This window comes from Galeopterus variegatus, unplaced genomic scaffold, assembly GCF_000696425.1.
Source record: "Galeopterus variegatus unplaced genomic scaffold, G_variegatus-3.0.2 Scaffold8001, whole genome shotgun sequence".
In the NCBI taxonomy this organism is placed as follows: domain Eukaryota; kingdom Metazoa; phylum Chordata; class Mammalia; order Dermoptera; family Cynocephalidae; genus Galeopterus; species Galeopterus variegatus.
In genome coordinates this window covers 49,713-62,977 of record NW_007734112.1, presented here as the reverse complement: position 1 = coordinate 62,977, position 13,265 = coordinate 49,713, and the positions used below count along the sequence as shown (strand labels likewise).

At 35.9% G+C, this 13,265-nt stretch overlaps 1 protein-coding gene across 1 annotated transcript in view; it reads left to right on the top strand.

Annotated features, from left to right (window-relative positions):
• G3BP1 (GTPase activating protein (SH3 domain) binding protein 1) overlaps positions 1-13,265 on the top strand; it is a 27,816-nt gene that overhangs the window by 1,260 nt on the left and 13,291 nt on the right. The window contains exons 2-3 of the mRNA XM_008592531.1: positions 10,844-10,956; positions 12,708-12,789. Of these exons, the coding sequence (XP_008590753.1) occupies positions 10,862-10,956; positions 12,708-12,789 (177 nt within the window). The 5' untranslated portion in view covers positions 10,844-10,861. The remainder of the gene's footprint in view (positions 1-10,843; positions 10,957-12,707; positions 12,790-13,265) is intronic.

Here is a 13,265-nt window from a genome sequence, read left to right as displayed (position 1 = left end):
GTGCGCGTGTCTCGTCCAACGGCCGCGCGGGGCGGGAGCGAGCTCGGCCGCCGCCCGGGTCCCGGGGCGAGCTCCAGGGCCTTGGCGCCCCGCGAGGCCGGGGAGCGTGTGCGGCCGCTGGCCAGTCCTTCCCGTTCGGCCGCCCACTACGCGCCAGTAGAGGCTTTCCTCTCCCGGCCGAGGGGCTCCTGTCTGGCCAGGACTCGAGAGTGGATTTTATTTAGGGGCGGGCCAACGCTAAAGTGCGACTAGAGCCTTTCGGCTCGCAAAGCAGAAGTGCCGGCCTTTGGTCTTACAGGGATCAGCGAGTGCGTGGATGATGAGTGATAACAGGAACTAATACTCTTTCTAAGCCCCCACTGTGTGCCAGGAACTGTGCTGAGCAACTTGTCTGCCTCATTTAATTCTCGCGACGACCTTGTGAGGTGGGTGCGATTATTCTCCTTCTGCAGCAGACTGGGGCACAGAGGTGGAGTGGCTTGGTTAAAGGCACACGGCCGGTAAGGGGCAGCAGGCATTTGTGTCCAGGCTCCCTGACTCCTAGCTCCCAGCGCACTTGTCCCTGGGGGCTGCATTAGTCTCGAATGCCAAATGCGAGAAGACTTCGCGGCGTTCGTACTTAAGGCCAGTTACGGGCTTCCAGAGAGAGCGGAGTTGAAAGTGGGATAATGACAAAGGAAAAGGGTTTGGGCTTCCTTCCTACATGTATTTGTACAGATAGGTGATAGAAGTGCTGCCATAACAGCCTCTAGAACGAGTTGAGGAAAAACATGGAGTAAATGCAAATGAACATGGACTATGTTCTTTATCAGGTCTGAAACTCATAGCGTGGTGATGCGAAGTTCCCGCCAGCGGGAAGTTAGGCTCCGATGTTAGACCTTGTATCTTTTTCACTTATTTTAATCGGAGCCGACTTTTGGAAAACGACCTTTGAAAAGATTAAAGTTGAAGAACATGAGGGCGATGAATTTCAGAGCTCACGAGCATGTGTGGGTTAAAATTTGAAATTGGAATGGAAAGGATGACGCCCAAGTACAGTATAAATTTGACCTCTGTGAAGCTTATCACACTAGGTGAATTACCGGTGACTGAGATATGTTGGAAAGTACACTTGTGGCAGATGGGATCTTGTGTGGATGAATGTTTGTCTATATTCAGTTCATTTATTTAGTATTTACTGTGCTAGGCTCCTGTTAGGCAAAAATGTAGAAGATGCCTTATCTTCAAGGACTTGAATTTATATTTTGCTAGTAGTGTTGTACTCTAGTTTATTTTAAAGGCAGTGTACTCCATGATTTAATGAAGTAAATGTTTCTGGGTTGCAGGTCCAAAACTTTACAACGCAAATGTCTCTGAGACAAAACTACGTTAAAAGTTTGGGACTAGCTCTTCTGAATTTTAAATCGAATGGCTTTTAACCTTTTTTTTGGAAAAATTTTATTTTGCTGTATACATAATGCACATTCTTGTAAAGAAACTAAAAACTATAGGTTTAATATTTGTGTTTCTATTTACCAAGTACTTTTTGCATGTTTCTTAACAGAAAGTAGCAGTAGATAAGGGATGAAAGTATTGCATGGACAAGTTTTATCTTTGTTGGCGTTGCCATAAATAACAAATTGCTTTAGAATATAACAGTGCTTTACCTGCAGCTTGTCTTGTGTAGCAATTCCAGTTACCTGCATTTGGAGACCTGTTAACTTAAGACCTAAGATGAACAATTTATTAATTGTTAAAACAGTTCAACCGTTAAGTTTGAGTTCAGCTAATTTTATTACTGCTTGAGGGAAAATATATCAGAATGAAGTTATACCTCGTATTAATTGAGGGAAAATTTTGTTAGTTTCTTCAGATATTAAGAAAATACTGTTCTTGGCCTCAGGCATATGGTTATCACTTGAGCAGGAATATGGAAATTATGTGATTATTTCACAAATTGGTGCCCCAGCCGATCACTTGTGCATTCATTTATCAAGAACAAGTGAATTGAAGCAAATTGTGATAAGATTTGTGGTTCCCTACTTCCCAACCAAGTCAGGTTACTGTTGTTGTTCAGTGCTTTCAGCCTAAGCTTTTGTACCTTTTCTAACAGGTAGAAAAGTAGGCAGATCTTTGTTCTTTATTTAATTCGCACCTCAGTTTGCTGTTCTCAGCTAACAGTCCACTAAGGGAACATTAGAACATTTTGGTAATGTTTGTGACCTACTTTAAAGCAGTTTTTTGTGTGTGTATGTGTGTAATTTATATTATGGATTTTTCTTCTTTACTTTTTTTATTACCTTGCATTGAAAGTAAAGTGTAGACATTAGTATTAAATTTTCATAGGTTTGTGGATTGTGGTTCTTAGGAGGATGGATGGGGGCCAATGTTAAAGGGTGAAACTTAATAATAAAGCCTGAATTTGTGACTAAAACCAATTTTTTCTTTTTGTCAGTTTAATAAAACTGCCTGCTTGGTCTTTTAACATTTTGCAAAGATGTTGGCTTTTTAAAAATTTTAAAATTCAAATAGGCCTTGTATGTTGTTCATTTAATTATACTGTGCTTTATAAAAGACTGCCTTGTACAAGATTATTACTGACTTTACAAAGGTGGATAATTGTCAAAGTAGGTAGGTTAAAAAAAAGAAAAGCTGGTTCCCCCTGCAGTTGTCAACAGCTAGTGGGAAAAACCTTTCATAGTACAATAACGGTCCTTCCAAGCCCTGGAGTTAAATTTAGGTGTAGCAGCTGTAGTTGGCGATCACACTGTGATGGTTAACTAGGCTTATATTTTAATAAATATAAATTTTTATTTTTATAAGTATAAATGTAACTTTGAGAAAATTCAGCTATTTACTTTTAAAATTTTTTTCCAGTACTCTTGGATACCCTGTTTGGTCTTAGTTGGGAAGACTGAATTGGAAGTCAGGTGATAGCGTTAAGAGCTAGGAATAATCCACATATGAAGAGCGAAGTCTGCTTTACAAAGTGGAAAGCAATTAAAAATCTCACACAGGCTGTGGCTTAGTAAATAAGGTCTTTAGATGACTTTAAGTGATACATCCCTTTCTGTCAGGTGGCCATCTACCATGTTGTAACATTGCTTAGCTTTTTAGCATGCATGCTGTATTTTAGGTATTTAGTAAAAAGTAAGATTAAAGATGATTCAGAAATCTGGCTTTCAGGATGGGACGCACATCCACCTTTGTATGGGTGTTTTCTTTGGTGGCTATTAACTTGATGGCTATATAATAGCATCATGGTGTATTTTTATAGCCCTTTGTATATTTTAAAATGCTTTCACACATTTTGGGTATTTTCTTATTTTTACTGGACGAAGAACTAAAGCTCTGAAACCCAAATAGTTGTCTACACTATTTTGTACAGCATGTGGTACTTAATAGGATACTATAGCCAGCTATTTCCTTACTCAAAAAACTTAGAAGGATTCAGAATCTGGAAGGTATGATTGTGGCACCTGTCTTTCCAGGCTTCTCCCATACTCTGTTTATGCAAGCCTATAGGCTGTGCCTCAAGTGCACCTGTGTTTGTGGACTCTGAGCTTGCCCTTAGAGTTTCCTGAGGTGTATCCACCTCTGTCTTATGGAATCTAAAGGATAGGAAATTCATGTTTTGAGAAATTTGATGATAATTAGTATTAACTGTAATGTATTTTTTCATCTTCTTAAGAAATAACATAGATATTTCCTTGTTATGAACCTGACTAGTTTTTAACTTTGGAGTGAAGAAGGGATGCTCTAAGGAAAAAGATAGTGAATTGTTAAGTTTTTTGATTCTTGTCTTGAAGTTTTCACTCAGGAAAACGTAGTATATATATTTTTCTAACATATTTGATTTGTCTGGAAAGGATAATTTTTGATTTATAGAAGAGTGGCAATGCAGAGGTCTTGTTTACCTGTTAACCCAACTTCCCTAATGTTAACATCTCATAATCATGGTACATTTAGCAGAACTAAGAAATTAACGTTGATAAATTGCTGTTAACTTAATGGCAGACTGTATTTGGATTTCTTTAGTTTTCGTACTAATGGCCTTTTTCTGTTCCAGAATTAAATTCGAGATGCCACATTGCATTTATGTTTCTTTAGTCTCCTCTGATCTGTGACAATTTTGTCTTTCCTTTTGTCTTTTATGACATGACACTTTAGATCTCATTTGGGTTTTTCTGATACTATGATTAGACTGAGGTTATGGATTTTGAGGCAGAATACCACAGAGGTGACTTACCTTTCATATCACATCATATCAGGGGGTGCATAATGTTGTTTGAATTTAACCTTGATCATTTGGTTAAGGTAGTGTCTGTCAGGGTAATATTCTTCCTCTTTCCATACTATTCGTTAGAAGCTAGTCACTAAGTCCAGCTCACATTCAAGGTGAGGGAGGAATTAGGCTCTACTTTCAAGAAGGAGGAGAATCTGAATTTGTGAACATGCATTAAAGCTACTGCTAATTAATATTTTGGGGGAGATACTTTGAAGCCATGTAAATATCCTGTTTCTCCTTATATTTCACTCCTTAATTTTAGCTATTTTGGGGGAGATACTTTGAAGCCATGTAAATATCCTGTTTCTCCTTATATTTCACTCCTTAATTTTAGCATTTGTTAGTAGACCTTGCCTAAGGTTATTACTGTGCTGTTCTAATGGTGATTCTTTATTTCCCTCATGCCTTCTACGTTATTTTATTATATTTATTCCAAATGAATAAGTGTCTTTTTTTTATTGAATCATAATTGATTATACATATTTTGGGGATTCAGTGTTGACATATGTGTTAGTAGACCTTGCCTAAGGTTATTACTGTGCTGTTCTAATGGTGATTCTTTATTTCCCTCATGCCTTCTACGTTATTTTATTATATTCCAAATGAATAAGTGTCTTTTTTTTTATTGAATCATAATTGATTATACATATTTTGGGGATTCAGTGTTGACATATGTTGATCAAATCAATACTACTAGTATGTATATCGTTACAAATCGTACTTGTTCTTTTTGCGCCTTGTCCAGTCTCTCCCTATCCCCCTCATCCTCCCCACTCCCACCACTGATAACCCTAGATTTCTTATCTTCCTCTGAAAGAGTAGTAGTTACTCTGTTGATTTGTTGCCTAGATGATCTATCCAATGCTGAGAGGTGTGTTCAGGTCCCCCGGTATTATCATAGAGCAGATGCTTCTTCTGTCACTCTGGAATGGGCTTTGTGGAGAGAGACATCGTCTTCTTTTCTTTGGTCTCTGCTGGTGACTCTCCTTGTGTCAATGCACTCCAGTGGCTGGTGGACCATCTGCATGGTGGTTGTGATGTCTAGAATGCTGAGAGGTGTGTTCAGGTCCCCCGGTATTATCATAGAGCAGATGCTTCTTCTGTCACTCTGGAATGGGCTTTGTGGAGAGAGACATCGTCTTCTTTTCTTTGGTCTCTGCTGGTGACTCTCCTTGTGTCAATGCACTCCAATGGCTGGCAAACCATCTGTGTGGTGGTTGTGACGTCTAGCCACTTTCCCTGCAGCTGTGGTTACTGTGGTGGCTGTGGTGGGCCACCCACATGGAGTTGATGTTTTTGGCATGCATCTTGGCGCTGGTAGTGTGCCTGGTTGTGGGGGATCTGGGTCTGGTTCTCGCCTCCATGCCCTAGGCCTCCCGGTGGGGCCCTGAGGCACTCTTCTACATTATTTTAAATTCTCTATAAGGAAGATTTGTCTCTTCTCCCCCATATTTTTTTATTGTCATTAATACCAGTATAGACTCATGAATATTAATTTTTACTTATCTATTTATTAACACTTATTTTGTTGCTCCTGTGCTTTTTGACACTTCCCTATCTTTTTTTTATTTAAAGCATTTTCTTCCATTAATTAACAAGTACTTCATGCTCATCTCATATTTTGCCTGTCTAAGGTCTAGAATCAACCATTTCTCCAAGAAGCTCTCAGGAAGAATTTTGAAGGGAGGTAACAAGTGGTAAATATGAAGAATTTGGAAAATAGATTGACAGTTGGCTCAGTGATGGTGATAGTGCTCTTGCTCTGAGCACAGATGTTGACTTCTGTATTAAAATTTTTCTGATTCTAGGAAAACATTTTTTTTCTCTTACAATTTAAAGAACCAAATTTGAAATGTTTGAATATATGGCATAACCTTGAAACAAAATTTACAGCAGTTTAATATATACTTATGTTGGTACACACAAACTCTTGCTCTTTATTTTTTCTTAGTGTTTTGATAAAGTTATTAAAAATAGAGTAAAAAGACCACTTAGATACCATTGTTCTCGGAGTTGACAATTAACATTTTGTATCACTTTTTAAAGTTTTTGAAGACTTCTTTTTTTCCAATATATGTTCCCATTCGCTTCTCTTCTCCCTGATACCTTTTTTGTGTCTTCCTAGGCTTTTTTATTGATGGGTTAAAGAAAACTTTAAAAAACAGCCTTATTGAGGTATAATTAACACAATAAACTGCACATATTTACAGTGTAAGATCTGATAAGTTTTGACATGTATATACGCACAAAACCATCACCAAATTAGGATAGTGAACCTATCAGTCATCCTCAAAAGATTTCTCATGCCCCTTGTATTCCTTCTTTCCTGTCTGTTTGCTCTCACCCTTCTGCCCCCTGGAAATATCTGATCCTTCTGTCGTTGTAGATTAGTTTGCATTTTCTAGAACTTATATGTAAATGGAATCATATGGTATATGTTCTCTTTTTCTTTTTTAATTACTGAATGCTGGTCCATTGTGTTGACATAGCACAGCTTGTTTATCCACTCACCTGTTGGTGGATATTTGGTCTGTTTTTAGCTGTTTTTGTCTGTTACAAATAAAGCTTCTGAACTTTATGTACAAGTCTTTGCATGGATATGTGCATTTATTTCTCTTGGGTAAATACCTCAGAGTGGAATGTTTGGATCATATGGTAAATGTGTTCTTAACTTTTTAAGAAGTTGTCCAACTGTTTCCCAAAGTGGTTGTACCATTTTACGTATCCTTACGAGCAGTGTTCGAGGATTTCAGTGTCATCATATGCTGGCCAATGCTGTGTATGGTCAGCCTTTTTAATTATAGTCATTAAGAGAGGTGTGTAGTGGTACTTCTCTTTTTGATTTGTTTTGTTTTGTTTTTTAAAAGATGACCGGTAAGGGTATCTTAACACTTGACTTGGTGTTAGTACCACGCTCTCCGAAGTGAGGTAAAATCAGCCATCCCTATTTGTTTTGTTTTGTTTTTTAAAAGATGATCGGTAAGGGTAACTTAACACTTGACTTGGTGTTAGTACCACGCTCTCCGAAGTGAGGTAAAATCAGCCATCCCTGTATAGGGATCTGAACCTGTGGCCTTGGCGTTATCAGCACTACACTCTCCCAAGTGAGCCACAGACCGGCCCTTACTTCTCTGATTTTAATTTGCATTTATTTGTTTACTAATGATCAGTTTTTTAAAAATTATACATTCATATCATTTCTTTGGTGTGAAGTGTTTTTAAGTCTTTTGCTTTTTGGGGGGTTGGGGGGTTGGATGACTGTTCTGGGCATCTGAACTCTTGACCTTGGTGTTATAACACTGCTCTAACCAGCTGAGCTAAACGGCTGGTCTGCCTGCTCATATTTTGTGGGGTTATTCAGTTTTGAGAGTTCTTTATGTATTCTGGATACAAGTTTTTTAAATCAGATAAATGCTTTGCTAATATTTACTTCCAGTTTGTGGGTGTCTTTTAATTAATAGTATAGTGTCTTTTGCAGAGCAGAAGGTTTTAATTTTTGTAGAGTCCACATTATCAATTTGTTCTCTTATAAATGCTTTTGTTGTATCTAAAATCTTTGCTTAACCCAATGTCATACATATTTCTCCAGAAGTTTAGTTTTAGGTTTTATATTTTGGTCTGAACCATTCTGAATTAAATTTATATATGGTGTGTTCTGAGTTAAATTTATATATGGTATGAGGCATGAAAATTGAGGTTCTAGGGTTTTTTTTGGTTTTTTTGCATATGGATATCTAATTATTCTGGTACCATTTGTTGAGAGGAGTATCCTTTTTCCACTGAATTGTCTTTTTGCACTTAGGAAATAGTTGTCCGTTGATGTATAGGTGTATTTCTGAACTCTGTTCCATGGATTAATTTGTCTTTTTTTTAATGTCCAGCCTGTTTTAAAAAATACATGACATAATGTATCTATGAACAATATCTGGTATTGCTTTGTGTGTTCCTAAAACACCTTTAGACATACTTAAGGCTATCATACAGTACGTACTTGGCAACTGACTTTTTTCATTTTAACATCGTTTTTGAGATCTATTTTATGCTGACTTTCTGATAGCTACTAACAGGGTGACTATATGTTTTGGTTTGCTAGGGACAGTCCTAATTCACTCCAGTTAACCTGGTATAATTATTAATAGTACTAGTTTTCAGTCTTAACTCTATTTTATGCTGACTTTCTGATAGCTACTAACAGGGTGACTATATGTTTTGGTTTGCTAGGGGCAGTCCTAATTCACTCCAGTTAACCTGGTATAATTATTAATAGTACTAGTTTTCAGTCTTAAAAATGTGCATATGGTTATCTGTGAATAAACCAGTTTATTATGCATTTCCCATTTGAGGGATATGTAGGTTGTTACCAATCTTATATTTTAGAAGTAGGGTGGCAGTTTCTTTTGTATATATACCTAAGAGAGAATTGCTACATTATTCATCAGAGTGTTTTTGATTTTATTAGATATCTACACAATTGTTCACTACTGTGGTTGTACCAGTCGAGACTCCATCTTCACTCCATCTTCAGCAGTCTTGCAGGCTCTCTTTTCCTACTTGCTTTTAGTGTTTGGTATCGATTGAGATTTTAATACTTTGGGGGATCTCTGGTGAGAAGTATAGGTTTGAATTTACATTTTACTGGTTACTTAGCCTTTGTTTTGTTTGTTAGCCATTTGGTACTTTTCTGGGAACTGCCTGTTCCATTTCTTTTGGCTGTTTCTCTCGAGTTATTCTTTATTTTAGTGACTTACGTGCAGTTTTATATATGTTCTGGATACCGATCTTTTGTTACGTGGTACTATATTTTTTCTTTTACAACTGGCATTTATAGTGGACTGTTCAGTCATTTTTCTATTTTTAACTTTGTTAGAAAGAGTAAACTCTGCTATTCAAAATTCCAGTGAAGTATGGTTGGCCTTTGTCATACTTCCATTTCCATCTGTTAAAAATTGGAACAGAAATGCTCATCTGAGGTTGGGTCAGATGCTAGTCATTTTTGAACAAAGTAGCTAACCTCTTTTAAGAAAGGAAAATTTATATGGGAGTTCTAATATATAAAAAAGTAGAATTGCTCTGGTTTAAGTAAAGTAATAGGAGATCTCAACTTGGAAAACACAGGCTAGATGACTGCTAAGAACTTCTAACATCTGGCTGTTACCTTTAAATTACGAAGAATCTAGGATCAGTAAGAATATCTGAGATTATCTTGTTTTGGACTGAGAGCCAAGGGAAAACAGCAGTTTCTTATTCTGCTTCAGGTTAGTCTAGTATGGTACATTAGTTTAAGGCTTAGGATTCAGATTCTTATTACTGATATCCTCATAACCATGCCTGAAGCAAACTACCAGATACTTAAAAAAAATTCATGGAAAAAAACAAAAGAAAAACAAAAACAAAAGTTATGGAAAGATTCATATTCTCTTTTGATTCTATTTTTTCCATGAGCTTTTTGAAGTACCTTTGTACTCTCCTAGTATTATTGAAAAACTGGTCCATATTGTGGCTGTAATTTGGGGAAAATGAAGAATAGGACTTGAGCTAATATCGATTTGGTGAAACAAGATGTAAATGGGGCAGATATTCAAGAATAATGCAGAAATAAACTAGATGAGGATAAACATTTCCATAAGTTGCTTATTTAGAAATTAACCCAAATCAATCCATTTTGCCCATTCTGTTAAAAAGACAAAAACCGAAAAACTAAAATTTTTTTCCTTTTTCTTTTATACAGTAATTAGATCTGTACATATCCCTCTGCTTGTATGTTTAAGTTTAGGATGGTTTTATCTCTCCCCCTCCTTAAATGCAAAATTGGATTATCTCATATCAGATTTTTTTCAAAAAATTTTTTATTTTTATGATAGCTGACAGTGATTGAGGATTTACTGTGTAGCAGTTGCCTTTCTTAGCACTCGGAAGTATTAACTTAAAACTTTGTTAGTTTTGAGGTAGTAGGGATTATTTTGTTGAGTAAAGACATCTTACTTGTAAAGTTCCTCCCATTTTAATTTTGCGATTCTTTTTTGTTTCCTTATAAAATGGACTAATAAGCATATTTAATAATTTTTAGTTTTGTAGTTTCTTTTTTAAAGATACTAAAATTTTATCTGATTTAGGTGGAGTAGAAAATACGATAGGTTGTACCTGGATATCAAAGCTGTATCATTTAAGATTATTGCCCTTGAATCTAGTATTGCCACAATTAAGAATGTGTTTGTAATTTTATAACTGAGATGCTCTTAACTGGGTTTAATGACTTAAGAAAATTATGATAAGATGCATGTTGGAAATACATGTCTTTGAGGTTTTTAAAAATATTCAGTTTAAGAAAATTGAATATTGGGGATAATGATGAATTCTTCATAGTGATTTTTTCCCCCGATATTTTTATCTAATTGCCATAAATTTGAGTGTATGAAATCTCACTTTGTCTGTGTGGGTTTTGTTCTTAAAATGTTTATTCCTTTCTAAAACCAAGAATTGCTTAAGTGATCTGAGTTCGTTTCGTTTAAATGATTTCATTTTTTCCTCTTGTGTTTGATCTTTCAGGTTGGACATATTTGAATTTTTTTTTTCCAGGTTGAATTGATCAAAGCAATGGTTATGGAGAAGCCTAGTCCCCTGCTGGTCGGGCGGGAATTTGTGAGACAGTATTACACATTGCTGAACCAGGCCCCAGATATGCTACATAGGTAAGACATTTTTTTCCTGCATCATCTAATGCTGGTTTTCAGTATGTGGATACCTTTCCTTGAGTCTCCCATTTCATCATCATGTGCCTTGTAGGGTTATTGCATGATAGTACTTTGCACATAAGTACCAATAAATAACGGCCGTAAAAGTTATATGAGTTTCTAAAAAGTTATAAAAAAATTAAAAAAAAAAAAAAAAGTTAGATCAAGTTATCTAAAATTATACACTATGAGAAAATAACATCTAAAAGTGTAGAGGTATAATCATGCATTATTTAGTAAGAATGTATCNAGACATTTTTTTCCTGCATCATCTAATGCTGGTTTTCAGTATGTGGATACCTTTCCTTGAGTCTCCCATTTCATCATCATGTGCCTTGTAGGGTTATTGCATGATAGTACTTTGCACATAAGTACCAATAAATAACGGCCATAAGAGTTATATGAGTTTCTAAAAAGTTATAAAAAAGTTAAAAAAAAAAAAAGTTAGATCAAGTTATCTAAAATTATACACTATGAGAAAATAACATCTAAAAGTGTAGAGGTATAATCATGCATTATTTAGTAAGAATGTATCGAAGAAGATCAAAGACTTCCTGTAATAACATACTTTTGGGTGGACATGCTTTAAAAAATTGGAGTATCATTTTCATAGAAATGATGCATGCTTGCTGTGGGTTAAAGAACAGATGTATAAAACAAATAACAAAAGTATCCAGTAATTCAGTAGCAATTTTTCTGTGTACATTCAAGCATGTTTTAATATACCATCTTATAACTTTTGACTTGATAATTTAGGGTCATTTTTCAGGGTAGCACATGTATCATGTTAATTTCAATGGCTACAAAATTATTTTATAGAGAGGTAGCATACTTATGTAGGTTGCTTCCATTATTTCTTTTTACAAACAACGTTGCATTATTTGAAACTATATTTATTGCGGATTTGTTAGAATAATTTTATTTTTATTTTTATTTTTTTGTCCTTTTTGAGACTGGCCGCACCGGGCTCAGCTAGTGAGCGCTGTGAGCGCACCGGTCATCCCTATATAGGATCCGAACCCGCAGTGGGAGCGCTGCTTCGCTCCCAGCACCGCACTCTCCCGAGTGCGCCACGGGCTTGGCCCAGAATAATTTTATAGAAGTTCCAAAATGTGTATCTGCTGGACTAGAACTATTTTTTTCCTTTATGCTTTGACCAGTTTGCATATTGGATACCACGTGACTATCAGGTGCAAAAGAAAATTTACAGATTTTTTTTTCAGTACAGGATTTGCCCTTGTTTTGAAAATGGAAAATAGCTCTTGTGGTTTTTGTTTTTTTTTTTTTTGCTCACATACATTTTCAAATATAAAAGGACTCTCCAAGTTTATGGATAGTATAGCTGTCTCCAGCCTGTTTTCTTCCTGAGTGAAAACAGGAACTTCTGTTTTATTTTAAGTGGACTTCCTGGCATGAACTACAAGATTTTTCTCAACATGATCATTCTACTCTGAAACCTGGAACTTGTGACTTACAAAACAAATATTCTACATCATTGACCAAATCTATTCCCATTTAGCAAATGTTGACTGAGTGGCATGTAGGGGATAGATAGGTGATTCCGTACAGAGATGAAAAAGAAAACACATTCCAGTGAGGCTAATAGCTACCAAACATGAAAAATACCTGGTCTTAGGACACTTCATGATGACAAGTAAATTATCTTTTTCTATTTTTTTTTTGTTTTTAATTATCTTCTCATTGCATAGATTTTATGGAAAGAACTCTTCTTATGTCCATGGGGGATTGGATTCGAATGGAAAGCCAGCAGATGCAGTCTATGGACAGAAAGTAAGCATACCAAGCTTTATTTAGGCCATTAAGCAGCTAGAAAATAACCTATAAAATTGATGAGGATGCGTGCTTAATAGATTTGCTGAAACTTAAAGATTTTTCAACTTCTTAGTGGAAGTTTAGGTATCTAATCACTATTTGATTAATGTATTTGTTGAAATGCTTATGTGATGTTACATTTGTTCATTTTGTATGATGTATTGGGAAGTTTCCACTGTTAGAAGATAATTGGTTTTAGCATAGGAATCATCTTTTCTAAACTTAATTCAGGACAGTTATTTTAAAAAGCTCAATTGTGGTCACTGGGAATAGAGTGTACAAAGGTAATTTAAAGTAGTCTTTGGATTTTATAATTTAAACATGCACATTCTCTTTGCCTGTGTTGTGTTGGAAGTTTTTTTGGCTGGGGGTTGTATAAATTTTAACTCTTGCCTTGATTCCTTAGGAAATCCATAGGAAAGTGATGTCACAAA